This window comes from Parasteatoda tepidariorum, chromosome 10 (assembly GCF_043381705.1).
Source record: "Parasteatoda tepidariorum isolate YZ-2023 chromosome 10, CAS_Ptep_4.0, whole genome shotgun sequence".
NCBI classification, from domain to species: Eukaryota; Metazoa; Arthropoda; class Arachnida; order Araneae; family Theridiidae; genus Parasteatoda; species Parasteatoda tepidariorum.
Window position 1 is genome coordinate 81,562,645 of NC_092213.1, and position 13,770 is coordinate 81,576,414.

At 29.4% G+C, this 13,770-nt stretch overlaps 1 protein-coding gene across 1 annotated transcript in view; it reads right to left on the minus strand.

The window, feature by feature from the left end:
- LOC107451551 (multiple epidermal growth factor-like domains protein 6) overlaps window positions 1–13,770 on the minus strand; it is a 221,065-nt gene that overhangs the window by 50,496 nt on the left and 156,799 nt on the right. The window contains exons 13-17 of the mRNA XM_071187042.1: window positions 10,771–10,893; window positions 7,839–7,961; window positions 7,634–7,756; window positions 5,443–5,565; window positions 5,236–5,358 (exon numbers count right to left, since the gene is read on the minus strand). Coding sequence (XP_071043143.1) covers window positions 5,236–5,358; window positions 5,443–5,565; window positions 7,634–7,756; window positions 7,839–7,961; window positions 10,771–10,893 — 615 coding nt within the window. The remainder of the gene's footprint in view (window positions 1–5,235; window positions 5,359–5,442; window positions 5,566–7,633; window positions 7,757–7,838; window positions 7,962–10,770; window positions 10,894–13,770) is intronic.

The window sequence follows — 13,770 nt, forward strand, 5'->3', positions numbered from 1 at the left end:
ATAAAGAATATTTTTTTCAGCTGAGGCAAAGGGGGAAAAAAAGTACATGTGGTGACAATCTGGGTAAAGTATAGTGGGATAATTGACAAATTTAGAACTAAAGCTTTTAACAACTATGGCCTATCCCAAATTCACCAACACATACAAATAAGGTAAGATAAAAATATGTCTAGGAATAATCAGGGTTCGTTGATATATATCAAAGGATATATATCATGATATATATCCGATATTTATTTTGAAATAAATATCATGATATTTTCAGCAAAATTTCTAAAATATCATGCTATTTCTAAAATAGCATGTGGAAAAAAAGACGTGATGAAAAAGTTCTCAGAAAGAGAAGTAATGGCTTTAACCCCTGCTCATTTAGCTGCTAATATGCTGGACCACAGATATTGTGGAGAAAAAAAACTAAATGATGAGCAAACGCAAAGAGCTTTTAATTTCCTACGCTCTGTTGGCAAAGATATTTTACCCATGGCTATGAATTTTTTGGCCAAAAAGAGCCCTTTTCCAGGCTTCAACTTCGAAGATGACTTTCTCAATGTGGAACCCACAGTTTGGTGGGAAACTATCAAGTTAGAGGAACCATTAAAAGTCAGAATAACAAATCTTCTTGAACAACTACTAACTGCCTCTTCTTCCACAGCTGGGTTAGAGAGAATATTCTCTAGCTTTGGATTTATTCAGTCCAAGTTGCGGAATAGATTAGGGACTGAAAAGGCAGAAAAATTTACTTTTATGTTCAAATACTTTTATGTTCAAATACTTTAACAAGAAATAAAGAAAAAATGTGTTTTAAAACTTAGTTAAAGTAAAATAAAAATGTCTTGTATTTTGATGATTGCAAAAGATTTTGTTTCAGAGAACCTTTTTTATTAAAAAAAAATTTTCTAATGTTTTATTTTACAAAAATTACAAATTTATTAATTACAATTAACATTAGGAATTTAGAATTTATATAAAACGAAATATTTTATGTTTTAAATTTGTATATAATGTCTGAAAAACAATTCCTGACAAAAAAGTTAATTTATATTGAAGATACTAAATATAAAACAAAAATTTGAATATATATCAAAATATCGGATATATATCAAATTATCGGATATTTTCGTTATTTTCGAAAATATCATGATATTTACGATCCCTGGGAATAATGATCACAAGGGAGAAAGTTTACTTAAGCAATTTTAAGGATGATTACAACTTAATTATCAAGATTTACTCATTAAAATAAATCAGACCATGTGGCATAATAAAATAAGCTAATTAAAAATTTACACAAAACTAAATCAACATGTGACAAACAGATTTTAGAGTTACCACTCAAGGAAAAGGAATTGCTCTGCTAGAGTCAATTGAATTTAAAGACACTTAACTTGAAGTTGTTGTTTTTTTGAACTCAGAACCATTTGTTGAAATCAGGTTGTTATGGATATCAATTGTTGCAGCAATAGTTTCAAGGTTGATGCATATTTTTCTCCAGAATTTCTATCAAAAACATCTTTTTCCAATCACCTTCCACCTCAGCCCTCTCTTCCTCACCTGCCCCTCTTTTCAGGTTTCTTCTCCTTACCCAAAAATTGGCAGACCAAAACTGCTTAGTTTATTCATAGAGAGGCTATCTCAAACAATCAAACAGTTTGGGCAGAAATAGGCTGACTGATACTCATAAAAGGAAAGAGAGTTGTAGCAACACTACAAAAGGGAGTTACAGTGACTTCCTCTTAAAATCACATTTATTATAAATATCATAAGCAAACATGATTTCACAGCTTTTCGGCTTTAAAGGATTACAAGTTTACTGTAAGTCAAATTATTAATTTACATCTGTAAATTATCTCTGACATAATCGGTATTCGATATATAAAACAGCTATAGGGCTCAAAAATTTATTCAGACAGAGCTGAACATATGAATAAGGCTTTTAATATATTGACAAAAATGATAGTAAAATCATTATAGCAACATCAACTTTTTTTTAGTATAAATCAGATGCATTCGGCATCATTAAGAAAGAAGTTAGACAGGGTGCATAGCCAGATTTTTCAACAAAAAATAAGCATCTTTTTAAGCACTTTCCAAAAACAAAAAAAATCATAATTAGGATTTGTGCAGTAATAAAAATTATTTTTCTTCTGTCGTTTAAAGTTCTTAATTTACAAACATAAAATCAATAAAATTTAGAAACATTTTCAAAAATCAACACAATCATGATAAAATAACTAGTTTTTGATAAATATTGTAGAGAAAATTGTGAAAATCATGCATTTTTCGTAATTTAGAACAACAATCGATACAGCAAAGAAAAAATCTCGTTCTTAAAGATAGAAAATTAAGCACTTTTAACAAACACCGAATAAAAAAAAGCATTTTCAAGGGCTTTTAAAAAATTTAAATCAAAAATAAGGACCTTTAAGCACTTTTTAAAAATGCTACGCACCTTGTCAGATATTATAAGCATAGAAATATTAACCAAAAATGCATGACTATTATTATGTAATATATTACCCTTACTTTTCAAAGTACAGCTACTGAAACTTTTTATAAATTTGTAACAAAATCTATTATTTAACATATTGAATTGATGAAGATATATCATGGAACAAAATACTAAATAAAACAATATTACAAATAAGAATTAGTGAATGACTCTTTCATTAGCCACTTCATATATTTAAATTTAAATTTTTAATTATTTTAGATTCTCTAAACAATGCCAATCTGAAAATTAAATAATCTGCTGAAATTAAAATTGGGTTTAATATTTCTTCAGTATTAAACCCAATTAAAGTTTTAATGAAAGAAGTGTTTCCATAACTTCAAACATTAATTTAAAAAACTAACTTCATTCAAATGATTCAATGACTCACTTGATTCAATGATAAATCAAATGATTTTTTTTAAAGAGAAATCCTCATTTCATCCATTTAAAAGAAACCATTTTAATATCTGACTATCAAAATATTTATTGGTAACTAGGAAATAGTTTTAAGATTTATTCAAAATATATTGCTGTGTTAATAAGTTTCAATTAGCAAACTTGCATTACTACTTCTAGCACTTTTCAATCAATATTTTAAAATTTTGATAGTTTATTTGGATTTTTTTTAATTCAATTCATTACATAATTTCATTAATTTAATTTCGGAATGAAAATAAGGTAAAAATACAATGCAGTTCATTTCAATAAATCTTTATTTAGTACTAACTACTTTTTATATAAAAAGTAGTTATTGAATATAGAATTTATTTTCTCACAATGAATATGATGGTAATGAAAATTTTAATTATTAGCTCTAAAATACAATCCTCAAAAAAATGTATTTTAATATTGCAAATATATTACTCAAACAATACATATGAATACAAAAAATAATAAATTCAACATGCCTAATTTATACACCTTTAAAATTGTCAATTAAGGCTTATTTTTAAATCAAATGCAAAAGATCAAGAGAATTATCGCTTAATATCTAAAAATGAAAACTATCATTTTTAATTAANATAACAGTGAAGTAGAAATATATAGTAACTCCTTAACATACAAAAATTGCTATTTTAGTTTGAAAAATTACATGACAATCAGCAACTGTTTAGATAATTGTTTTTTATTTGATAAGAATTTTGCATTTTATAGCATAAATAACAGCAATTATAAATAAAATTTTGATAATGAGTTAATTAACTCTTTCTCCAAAAAAAATTTAAATCCTTTTTTAAGTGATTGCTTTTGTTTGCTATATTTAGTCATTAGTCCATCTTCAAACATCTTGTGACAAATCCTATTTTTTCTTCTTTGCAAGCACAGAATGTAAGTTTTGAATATATTCCCTTCCAGTTTCTCTAATGTTGCAACACTTACATATACTAATAATCGTCGTTAGAAAAACAGTCACCTTTATAGTAACTAATTTTAAAAAAATTTACTTCTTACAAGAATCGTGATAGTTGATATTAAAACTGTGTGAATATGAATAACAATTATGGATTTTGAAATCACATGAATATGAAACTAGATATACGATTTTGAAAATGAGAAAATACAAACTGGGATATAGAATTTTTAAAACGCGTAAATAAATACAAATCACGATTCATAATTTTTAGATCGCGTAAATACAAATCATGATGCGTAATTTTTGGATTGCATAAATAAGAATTATGACGCATAATTTTTAGAATACGTGAATATGAATTCCAATGCCTTATTTTTAAATCACGTATAAATATGAAAATCAATGTTTGATATTATAAACTGCATGAGCAAATCAAGGCATTGAATTTTAAACTTGAGTGAATACGAATCGCTACATAGGTTTTTAAAAAGGCGTAAATATGAATCACAATATCTGATTTTTAAATCTCGTAAATAAGAATCGCAACATACAATATTAAAATCGCGTGAATAAGAATCGCAACACGCAAGTATGAAAAGCTATGTTTGATATTAAAATCGCGTGAATAAGAATCGAGATATGTTAGCAGATTCCAAGCTTGGGACCTCTAAAAGGCTTGTCAGAAGCAGCGTCTTTTGAACTACTAAAATCGGATCTATCTTATCTGCTGCGAGTAAAAGGGGAGAAAATAGCTAAAATAAGTAAAAATGAGAAAGGATTGGTAGCTATGCAGTTTGAATTTTCTGTTTCTCTTTGAAAATCGTTGATTTTTCTGAAAAAGTGGAATACTTATAAAAAAAAAGTGAATTTTTTTAGAAAAATCTGAAATTTTGATAAAAAAGCTGAAATTCCAAGAGATAAAAGTGAAAAAAGCGGAAATCCGCTAAAAAGCGGAAAAATCTCATCCCTGATAAAAAGCAGTTATTGAATATAGAATTTATTTTCTCACAATAAGTATGATGGTAATGGAAATTTTAATTATTAGCTCTAAAATACAATCCTCAAAACCATGTATTTTAATATTGCAAATATATTACTCAAAAAATAATAAATTCAACATGCCAAATTTATACACCTTTAAAATTGTCAATTAAGGCTTATTTTTAAATCAAATGCAAAAGATCAAGAGCAATTATCGCTTAATATTTTTAGAGGATTTAATATCTAAAAATGAAAACTATCATTTTTAATTAAATTATCAAAGCAAAGGTGCTTAAAATTAAAAACCTTAAGACTTTTTTTTTATTATTATTATTTTTTTATGAAACAGAAATCACCCCTGTATAAACTAAATCGTTATGTTTATACTTATCCTTTCACGAAAGCTTACTTTTGCAGATTTTATCATCTTCATTCAAAGCAAAACCAACCGGGCAATCACAATGGACCTCATCAGACTCGAACAAGCATAGGTGTGAACAACCCCCGTTGTCAACCAAACAGGGATTCACTTCTGAAACAAAGCTATAAACATGTAGACTTATTTTGTTTAAAAAACAAAACAAAAAACTGATAGATGTCTCAGAAATTTATTTACTTTTGCATGTTTTCCCATCGATCATGAGTTCCTGTCCAGCCGGACACTCGCAGATAATTTCCCCCTCAGAGAATGAGCACTCATGTGAACATCCCCCATTTGATGTGGAGCAAGGATCAATTTCTAGAAAATTTTAATAAAATAGATTAATTAATTACAGTAAAATACTGAACAAGCCCCGGATTTGATTAAGCTCAAACCCATAGTCTCGTATGAAAATTGACCAGTGATCAAAACTGAACAAGCCTCTATCCACTTACAAAAATCATTAATTTTGTTTATTATGCACTGTTTTCCAGAAATGTGATGCCTCTTTAACAATGCCACATTCTAGAAAATTTTTTGGTTTACAAAATTTTGCTAGACTATCTCTACTGCACTATATGCTTTTATTCCTTTTTCTTAAGGAAAAAAAAAATAGCAAAATTAACCAAAATTAAATCTGAAAATACAAATAATTTTATCTGCATACACTTATTAACTGTACTTACAATTTTTTCAAACAGAATATGCAGTAAGCTAAGAAATTTTTTTTACAGGTACACATGATTTTACAATTGTTTTTATTAATTTAAGATAATAAGTATAGGATATCAAGAATCCTTTTTTTTAAAAAAAAATACTATGATTGAAACTAGATAAATTCTAAAACTTTGAATAAAATCAAAATAAATAGTATAAATAAAGTTATTGTTTTAAAAAAATTTCCTTCCAATACTAAGTTATATTTTATTTTGTTAAATTTAAATTAATCTTATTGTACAATTTCTTCTAGCTTCTTAGACAAAATAGTTTCTTCTGAAAGAAACTTCAACCCAGAGGACCTATTATTAAAATCTCCTTCATTATAAAAAGAAATTGATTTAACAATAATAGAAATGCCACTCTTATTCTTCAAATAAGTCACCGTAGGGCAATAAAATTCAAAACAATGCTCAATTTTGATACACAAGCTTTATAAACAGTTTTCACTTTTTTTTAAGCATTTTAAAAGTAAAATGAATACATATTAATCTGTATCATTACTTTATTCTATTATTATTGAAATTACAATACTTTCAAAAATTCTTTTAATTCTAACCTTCTATAACACTTTTCTTTTAAAATTTCAGTAAATATGAGCAATCCCACCATATATGACTGTCATATTGGCACACTTTAAAAGCATATAACTTAGTAAAAATAATCAGGTAGTTCTAAAAAAAAATTTGAAAATTACTTTTTGTCATATTTACACTTATTCCAATTTTTCAAAAATTTAAAACTAGTTGTTATGGATGTATTGTATTATATCATGTTTTCAATTCTTAAACTTTTTAAATAAATGGTGAAAAGTTGGAGTAAGTGTAAATGACACCAAGATTAATTTTAACATAAATTATTGGAACAGCTAAATTTTTTTAAAACCAAGTTATAAGTTTTTTAAATTTGATAATATGACATTTCTAAACAGTGGAAATACTAATAACACTAATGTACTAATATACTAAATTAATACTTTCATTTTTTAAAATAAAATGCTTTTCTAAGAGTTTTGTCAGAGACTAACCTATTGAAATTTTATTTGAAACGACCCATAGAGGACACGCAAAAAATCTCACAACCTTAAAAAAAAAAACGCATACACATATTTAATGCAAAATACACAGAAAACAAGAAAAAACATTAAAATAAATGAAAGACTACTGAAGATATTAAAATCAATTAATAAAAAAATAAATAAGATTGATTTTAAAAAAAGCTACAGTGCATTTCAAAATAAAATATGTAAGTAAATATTTATTGCGGCAAAATGACAAATTGTGTCACTTAGATGTCATCCTAGTCAGGGTTGCCACAATAATCTGGAGAAAAAAATTCCCTGTAGATATTATACACAATATATAAGAGGAAACACTTTGCGCTTTTGTGTCAACTATATTGTACTAACTATACTAAATTTAATTAGCAGAGAAACTTAAGAGAAAAAAGGCACAGCTGAACATATTTAAAACAAATAATGCTACAGTAAATGAAATAGTTTAGTATAGCTGAAATATCATCTTTAAATATGCCCTTTGAGTGGTCACCATTTTTTAAAAGACGAAAATAAGAAACAAAATTCCCCATTATTTTAGGTGATTTTTAAATTCCCTGTATTTCCCTGTGGAGTGGCAACCCTGTTAGTTTATCCGGAATTAAACTAACTTACTTTTACAATTTTTTCCATCCTCCTCTAAGGCAAAACCATCTGGGCAATGACAATGGACCTCCTCAGCTTTGAATAGGCAGGTATGAGAACAACCCCCATTGTTAACCAGGCAGGGGTCCACGTCTGAAAAAAAGAGGATCACGCTATGTATTTATTAGTTACACAGAAACTGTTGAAATTAATTTAAAGAAATATATGCATGTACTTGTGCACGTTCTCTTGTCTTTCTTCAGTTCATATCCAGTGGGACACATGCAGGTGACTTTACCTCCATCAAATGTGCACTGATGAGAACACCCTCCGTTCGATTTGGAGCAAAGATTGATTTCTGAAATAATTTCAGCGAGAAAAAAATTATTTCTCTGTCTATACACAAAGGGTTCCATTAAAATTTAGACAAAAAAATTTCTATTTCAGACTCTCTACACAGTGAATTTCTCTCCATAACAAAGATTTTAATCTGAATGCTAAACTCAACAAGCTTTCTCCAATCATTCCAAACAATTAACCTTTAATGTTTACCTCCACACAATCCATCTTTAGCTAATTCTTCTGATTTTTCTTCTAGCTTTTACATTCGCCTCTACAAAATCCATCCATTGCATTATAACTGTTGTTGAACAGCTACCTCAATTTTTTTGGGTATACCACTACAAATGTTTAACACCGTAGCCTTGTAATTTTGAACTCATCCAAAAGACAAGGGAACTCCTGAATAAAGCATTTTATATTTTATTTTATATAATAGTCATTGAACAGCTGACCCAATTTTGGATTAACGACTACTCATGTTCAACTCCGTAACCTTGTAATTTTGAACCTCTCCAGAAGACAAGGAAACTCCTAGATTAGTACCCCCAGAGGTATGATTTGTTATGGGAACATGGAGGACTTTGTTACTTGAAAGATTTAACGTGCATCAGTCACCATTTACTACACGGGGAGTCTTCATCCGGCAGGGATCGGACTCCACGACCTCTTGGACATGGGCCCAGTACCCTACCAACCAGGCTATTCTTGCCTTGGATAAAGTATCGGGAGAAATTAACCTTGGTGGAAGACTTTTTGATGGAATGAACCCATATTTGTGTTACACTGAGAGCCTGACAGCAAGGGGACTATAATTCATGATCTGTCTACCACTGATGATATTTTTACCTCAGCACTGTGGTTGATGTAATTCCTTCCTATTTAACTCATACCCTTGCAAAGATGACCAATTTAACAGGGTTTCAGTAGCCACGTCGAAAAATAAGTCCAAGTCATCCGATATAATAAGATTTGGTGACTCTGGCAATATTAGATTTTATTTATAGACACCAAGATCGGACTAAGTTTTCTATCATTTTCTTTAATTTGGCCAAATATTTGACGAAGAATTTTTCTTTCAAAGATTAAACATCTGCATTCATTTTTATTAATGACCAGCATTCACTACCATTCAATATGATAAGAATAAAAAAAGTTACATAAATATTTGGTATGAAATTAAAAGTTTAGATTTTAATAAAGAACGTTAAATAATATTCAAAATATACTCCATGTAACAATATGTCAGATTCTCGCAAACACACATTCAGAGCTGTGTAAAGATTCAAAATCTCACTGATAATTAGCAGGAGAATTCAGTTTTTTTTCTTCTTTTTTTTTGCAGCCACATACACTCAAGTTAGTAAATGAGTAATATATCCCTGATACTTTATATGTGTCTGATTATTTTCTGTATAACCTGAAGGTCAAAAAAATAAATCTATTTTTTCCATCTTTTACACAGAACAGAAACCAAATTTTTAAAAAAAGAAGAAAAAAAATTGGAAACGTTTTAATTAGTAGGCTCATTGTTAATATTTTTAACGAATGTCGAGAGTTCTTTCTTTGCCTTCAACTCCCATGCTGATATGTGTGTCAGACAATTTTTTTATTCGGTATTCTACAAAATTTGACAGTCATCAAAATTATTAGTAGTAGTAGTGGTATTATTAATTATTATTATCAATTGTATTATTATTGATCATTAGTATTATTAATCATTCGATTAGTGAAAAATTATGACTTCATCTAAGTTGCATATTTATTTATTTCTCACTTTTATTATTTATTTATCTCATGTTTTAGAATACATAAATGTTTAGAATGCTAGAATAAAAGGAAAGCAACAGCTCATTGTGGTCAAGAGGTAAATCAGAAAGAGTCAAATATATTAGGGTGTGTGGCCAAATCTTTCAACAAGAAATAAGCACCTTCCAAGTGATTTTTAAACAATCAAAAAATATTTTTAAGCACTCTATACATCAATAAAATGTAAAATAATTTTCAAAGACTTTACATGATCATGATAAAATAACTAGTTTCTGACAAAGAACTCTTTTCTTGGTTACAATTGTCATCATAAAATGATCAAGAGATTTTTCGATTCGATATCAGAGGGTGGAAAATGAAGCCTGATCTGAAATGAGAATATCTTGCAAAATGCAGCAGAGTTGCACATGAGAATGCAATAATCTGACCGAACTCAGCTCAGCAGACTCACAAGTATTTCATCAAACATGTAAAATTATTGGCAATTTCAGATGCTAAGGACCGACGGTAGGCCAGATCTGGTTCAATGAATTGTGAAAACGTGGATTAGAACAATGAGAAAATCAAGTTTTGCATAATACATGGCAAAAATTGACATGATAAAGTAAATATACCTCATATTAGAAATGCACTTTTTAAAAACACCCAATGAAAAAAGCACTTTTAAATGCTTTCAAAAAACGCTTTCAAAAAACTGAGCAAATGCCCTCAGTTCCATCCATTGCTTATTTATATTTATCAGGGGTGATTGTGAGCAAAGNTGTTTTTAAGTTCCACCATTGAAAATTTGATTTCTGGAAACTTCAATTGATTTTTTTCAATGATTAACGTCAATGATTAGCGTTGATTAACGTCAATGATTTTTTTAAACGTCTGGACCTTCGATTTCCGGATCACCGTTACCGAAAAATCCGGAAATACAGATTTTTTCCGGAGCAAAATCACATGAAATTTTACTTTTACATTTTTGGAAATGCATTTGATTCAGTGGACGTTCATTCAAATATCAAATTGATAAAACTCTTCTTTAATTATCAATTAAATTAAGATAAACTCACTCTGACAGATCTTCCTCTCTTTATTCAGGGCATGTCCTTTTGGGCAAACACAGCGTACCATGCCTTTTTCGTAGCGGCATTCGTGAGAACAGCCTCCATTTTCAATGGAGCAAGGATTGATACCTGAATTTTAAAAAAGTGCATTAACTATAAGTAGGAAAAAAAAAGTCTTTAAATTGGTACAAAATAAGTGTTGAAAAATGTAAGGTCTCCATTTAATAAATAACTTCTTTTTGGACATTAATTATTGCTTCTTATATTTATAAAAAAAATTAGGAATTTATTTAGAGAAAAAAAAGTCTTTTTATAAATAAATAAATAAAGAATGCAATGCTCAAAATATTGTTATAGTGCAGTTTTGATGAGAACTCCTTCAGACTGAAAGTCTGGGGCTGTCTGCTGCTATGGTAACAAGCAAAAGCACATTTCTAATGGGGGTGAAATGGAGGAAAGAAGGTGTCGATTGGTTTACTCACTACGCTAAGATTAAGACAAAACTATTCATTTTACACCCCAATTTGAAGCCACCTTTCCTCGTAACTATAGTTCCTGCCACAACACGAGACATGTGTCTGGAGTTCTCCTGAAAGCCCACTATACAAAAGTTTTAAATCAAGGGTTTGTCCTCTTTAACGATTTCCAAAGTAAACAGAGAATGCTTTACTTTTCTCATACAAAATTTTGTACTGGTGGCAATGTTCAAATCCATAATCCTGTAATTGTGAACTGTTTGTATAAAGGAACAGCAATTACTAATTTTAATTTAGTTCTGCTCCTAAAGAGACAGATTTTTTGCAAAAAAACATTTATAGCCTATTTTTTAAATGTACAAGTTTGAAAAACTTAAATGTAATAAGGGGTTGTGCAAATATTGCGACACTCTTCTAAGGGAGTTAGGGCACATAATCATGATTAAAATTGCATGGAACTTAATGCTCAGAAATGTCGTTGTCGTACTCAGCTAGGGAGCTTCTTTAGTATAACCTGTTCTCTATTAGTGTATGTGGCGGTATTTCCAGGCCTGGGTTCTTATGCAACTTTAATCCTCATAATGTGCTCCCCTTGAAGTTTAACACAACATTTACGACACCCCTTATCAAGTATAATATTTTAAAACTGGTACATTTCGAGAGAAAATAAAACTAAAAATTACATTTTTAAAGAAATATTGCAGCTTGGAGATAGAAATTAAGAGCAGATTTAAAATTAGCAATACAAAAGTATCTAAGATCTATTAAAAAATTTCGTACAAGAGAAAGCAAAAAATAATTTAATCCCTCAATAGTAATCAATTAATATTTTTATTGAGTTCCTTTAGCATTTATACTGGAACTCCCTTTGCCTTTGTGATTATTTTCTGCGTACTTTGAATCTGCAAAAGCATTTGGTAAAGTTTGATGAAATTTATGCAATTCTTAAACATTAAAAATTTCAAAACCTACCTATCTACTGTTTCAGAATGAGAATTATGTATTATAATTAGACCTTAATCAAATCCCTGAGGCAGAATTTTTTCGAGCTATCTGCGACGAAACTCTCTAGCAGTCATATCTTTTCGTAAGATACTTTTATTAATAACAAACATATATATTACTAATTCAAAATAACAACAGCGCCGTTAACAAAAAAAAACTATATATAATTTTTTTTAAAATTAAACATGAAATAATTTTTTATTCTAATATTATGCTTGGTATTCTCGCATTATGCTGGGGGGGGACGCATTAATTATTTCTTCTTCGCATGATCACAATAAAAAAAATAATTAAAAATTATGAAATCCGTAGTAGTAATTGCCGAAAAAATGATCAACGACGAAATCACGCGAATGGGACTCCTCAAAAAGGGATTACTTGTTTTGTTTCGAGATTTGAGTTATTTCAATAAATAATATTCAACAAAAAACATCAGATTTAAAATCTATTTAGAAATCAAGAGCAATAATAGCCAAAAAGTCGATAGAATCATGGTCTTAAAATGTAAATACACCATTCGAATTTCCCATTTTGTTTGAAATACATTGGGATACTTGAAAACCAAGATTAATAATTGCCAAAAATACAATCAAAACATTATATCGACTTACGATACTATCGGGGTAAGTTGAGAGAGCAAAAAAGTGATTATCTTAATGTATGAATCAAATTTTGTGAGTAAATTTCTGTAGAAAAGAAAACTTTCTGTAAGAACTCTGTAACGTTCTGCGACAATATCGCCATGATTATGCCATGGGGAATCAAATCATTATAAATAATAGCTATATTATTTATTTGGCCATAATAAATCCATACCCTCAAACCTGAATACACACTAAAAAATGTAAAAAACAGATATTATTAAATGAATGCGTCATATATGTCAGCATGCCAACAGAAAGGAACATATTTTACTCTGTAACTTTGATCTGTTAAAAGTATCTGAACACCTGGTTGTTATGGTTGGGGAAGCATAAAGGTGTGGGGGGAGGGGGTGCTTCTCGTGGTTTGGCCTGTGTTCGTTAGTTCCTGTGGTTGGAAACATGAACTTGGAGATGTATGTGGACAATACTGCACTCCCAGCTCCATGGCAATATTTCGGTCCATTTCTCTTCCAGCAGTTTCCATTCACACATCAATGCTTGCACAGACTTGGTTTGACGTAATGGGTGTTCAAAAACCGGACTGGTCTTCACAGATCTAAATCCCACAGAACACTTTTAGGAAGAATTAGAGCTCAGATTACGTAGCCATCCTCACTCTGCAAGAACAGTCACTTCAGCTGTGATGGAAATCAATTCCTATTCAAAAAGTGGTGAAAAGTCTTCTTGTACAGGCTGTCATCGATGCAGGGGACCGACATCATATTAATATGCGCCTCCGGACACTCTAAGTCCATACTACTGGGAGTCCGGATACTTTTGGCCGGTCAAGAGTTGAACGAAGTTAAGAGTTTTTTAACCCTACCAAATCATAAATATTTGATAAATTTCCAACTTTTCATAAATTTTAATATTCATTAAGA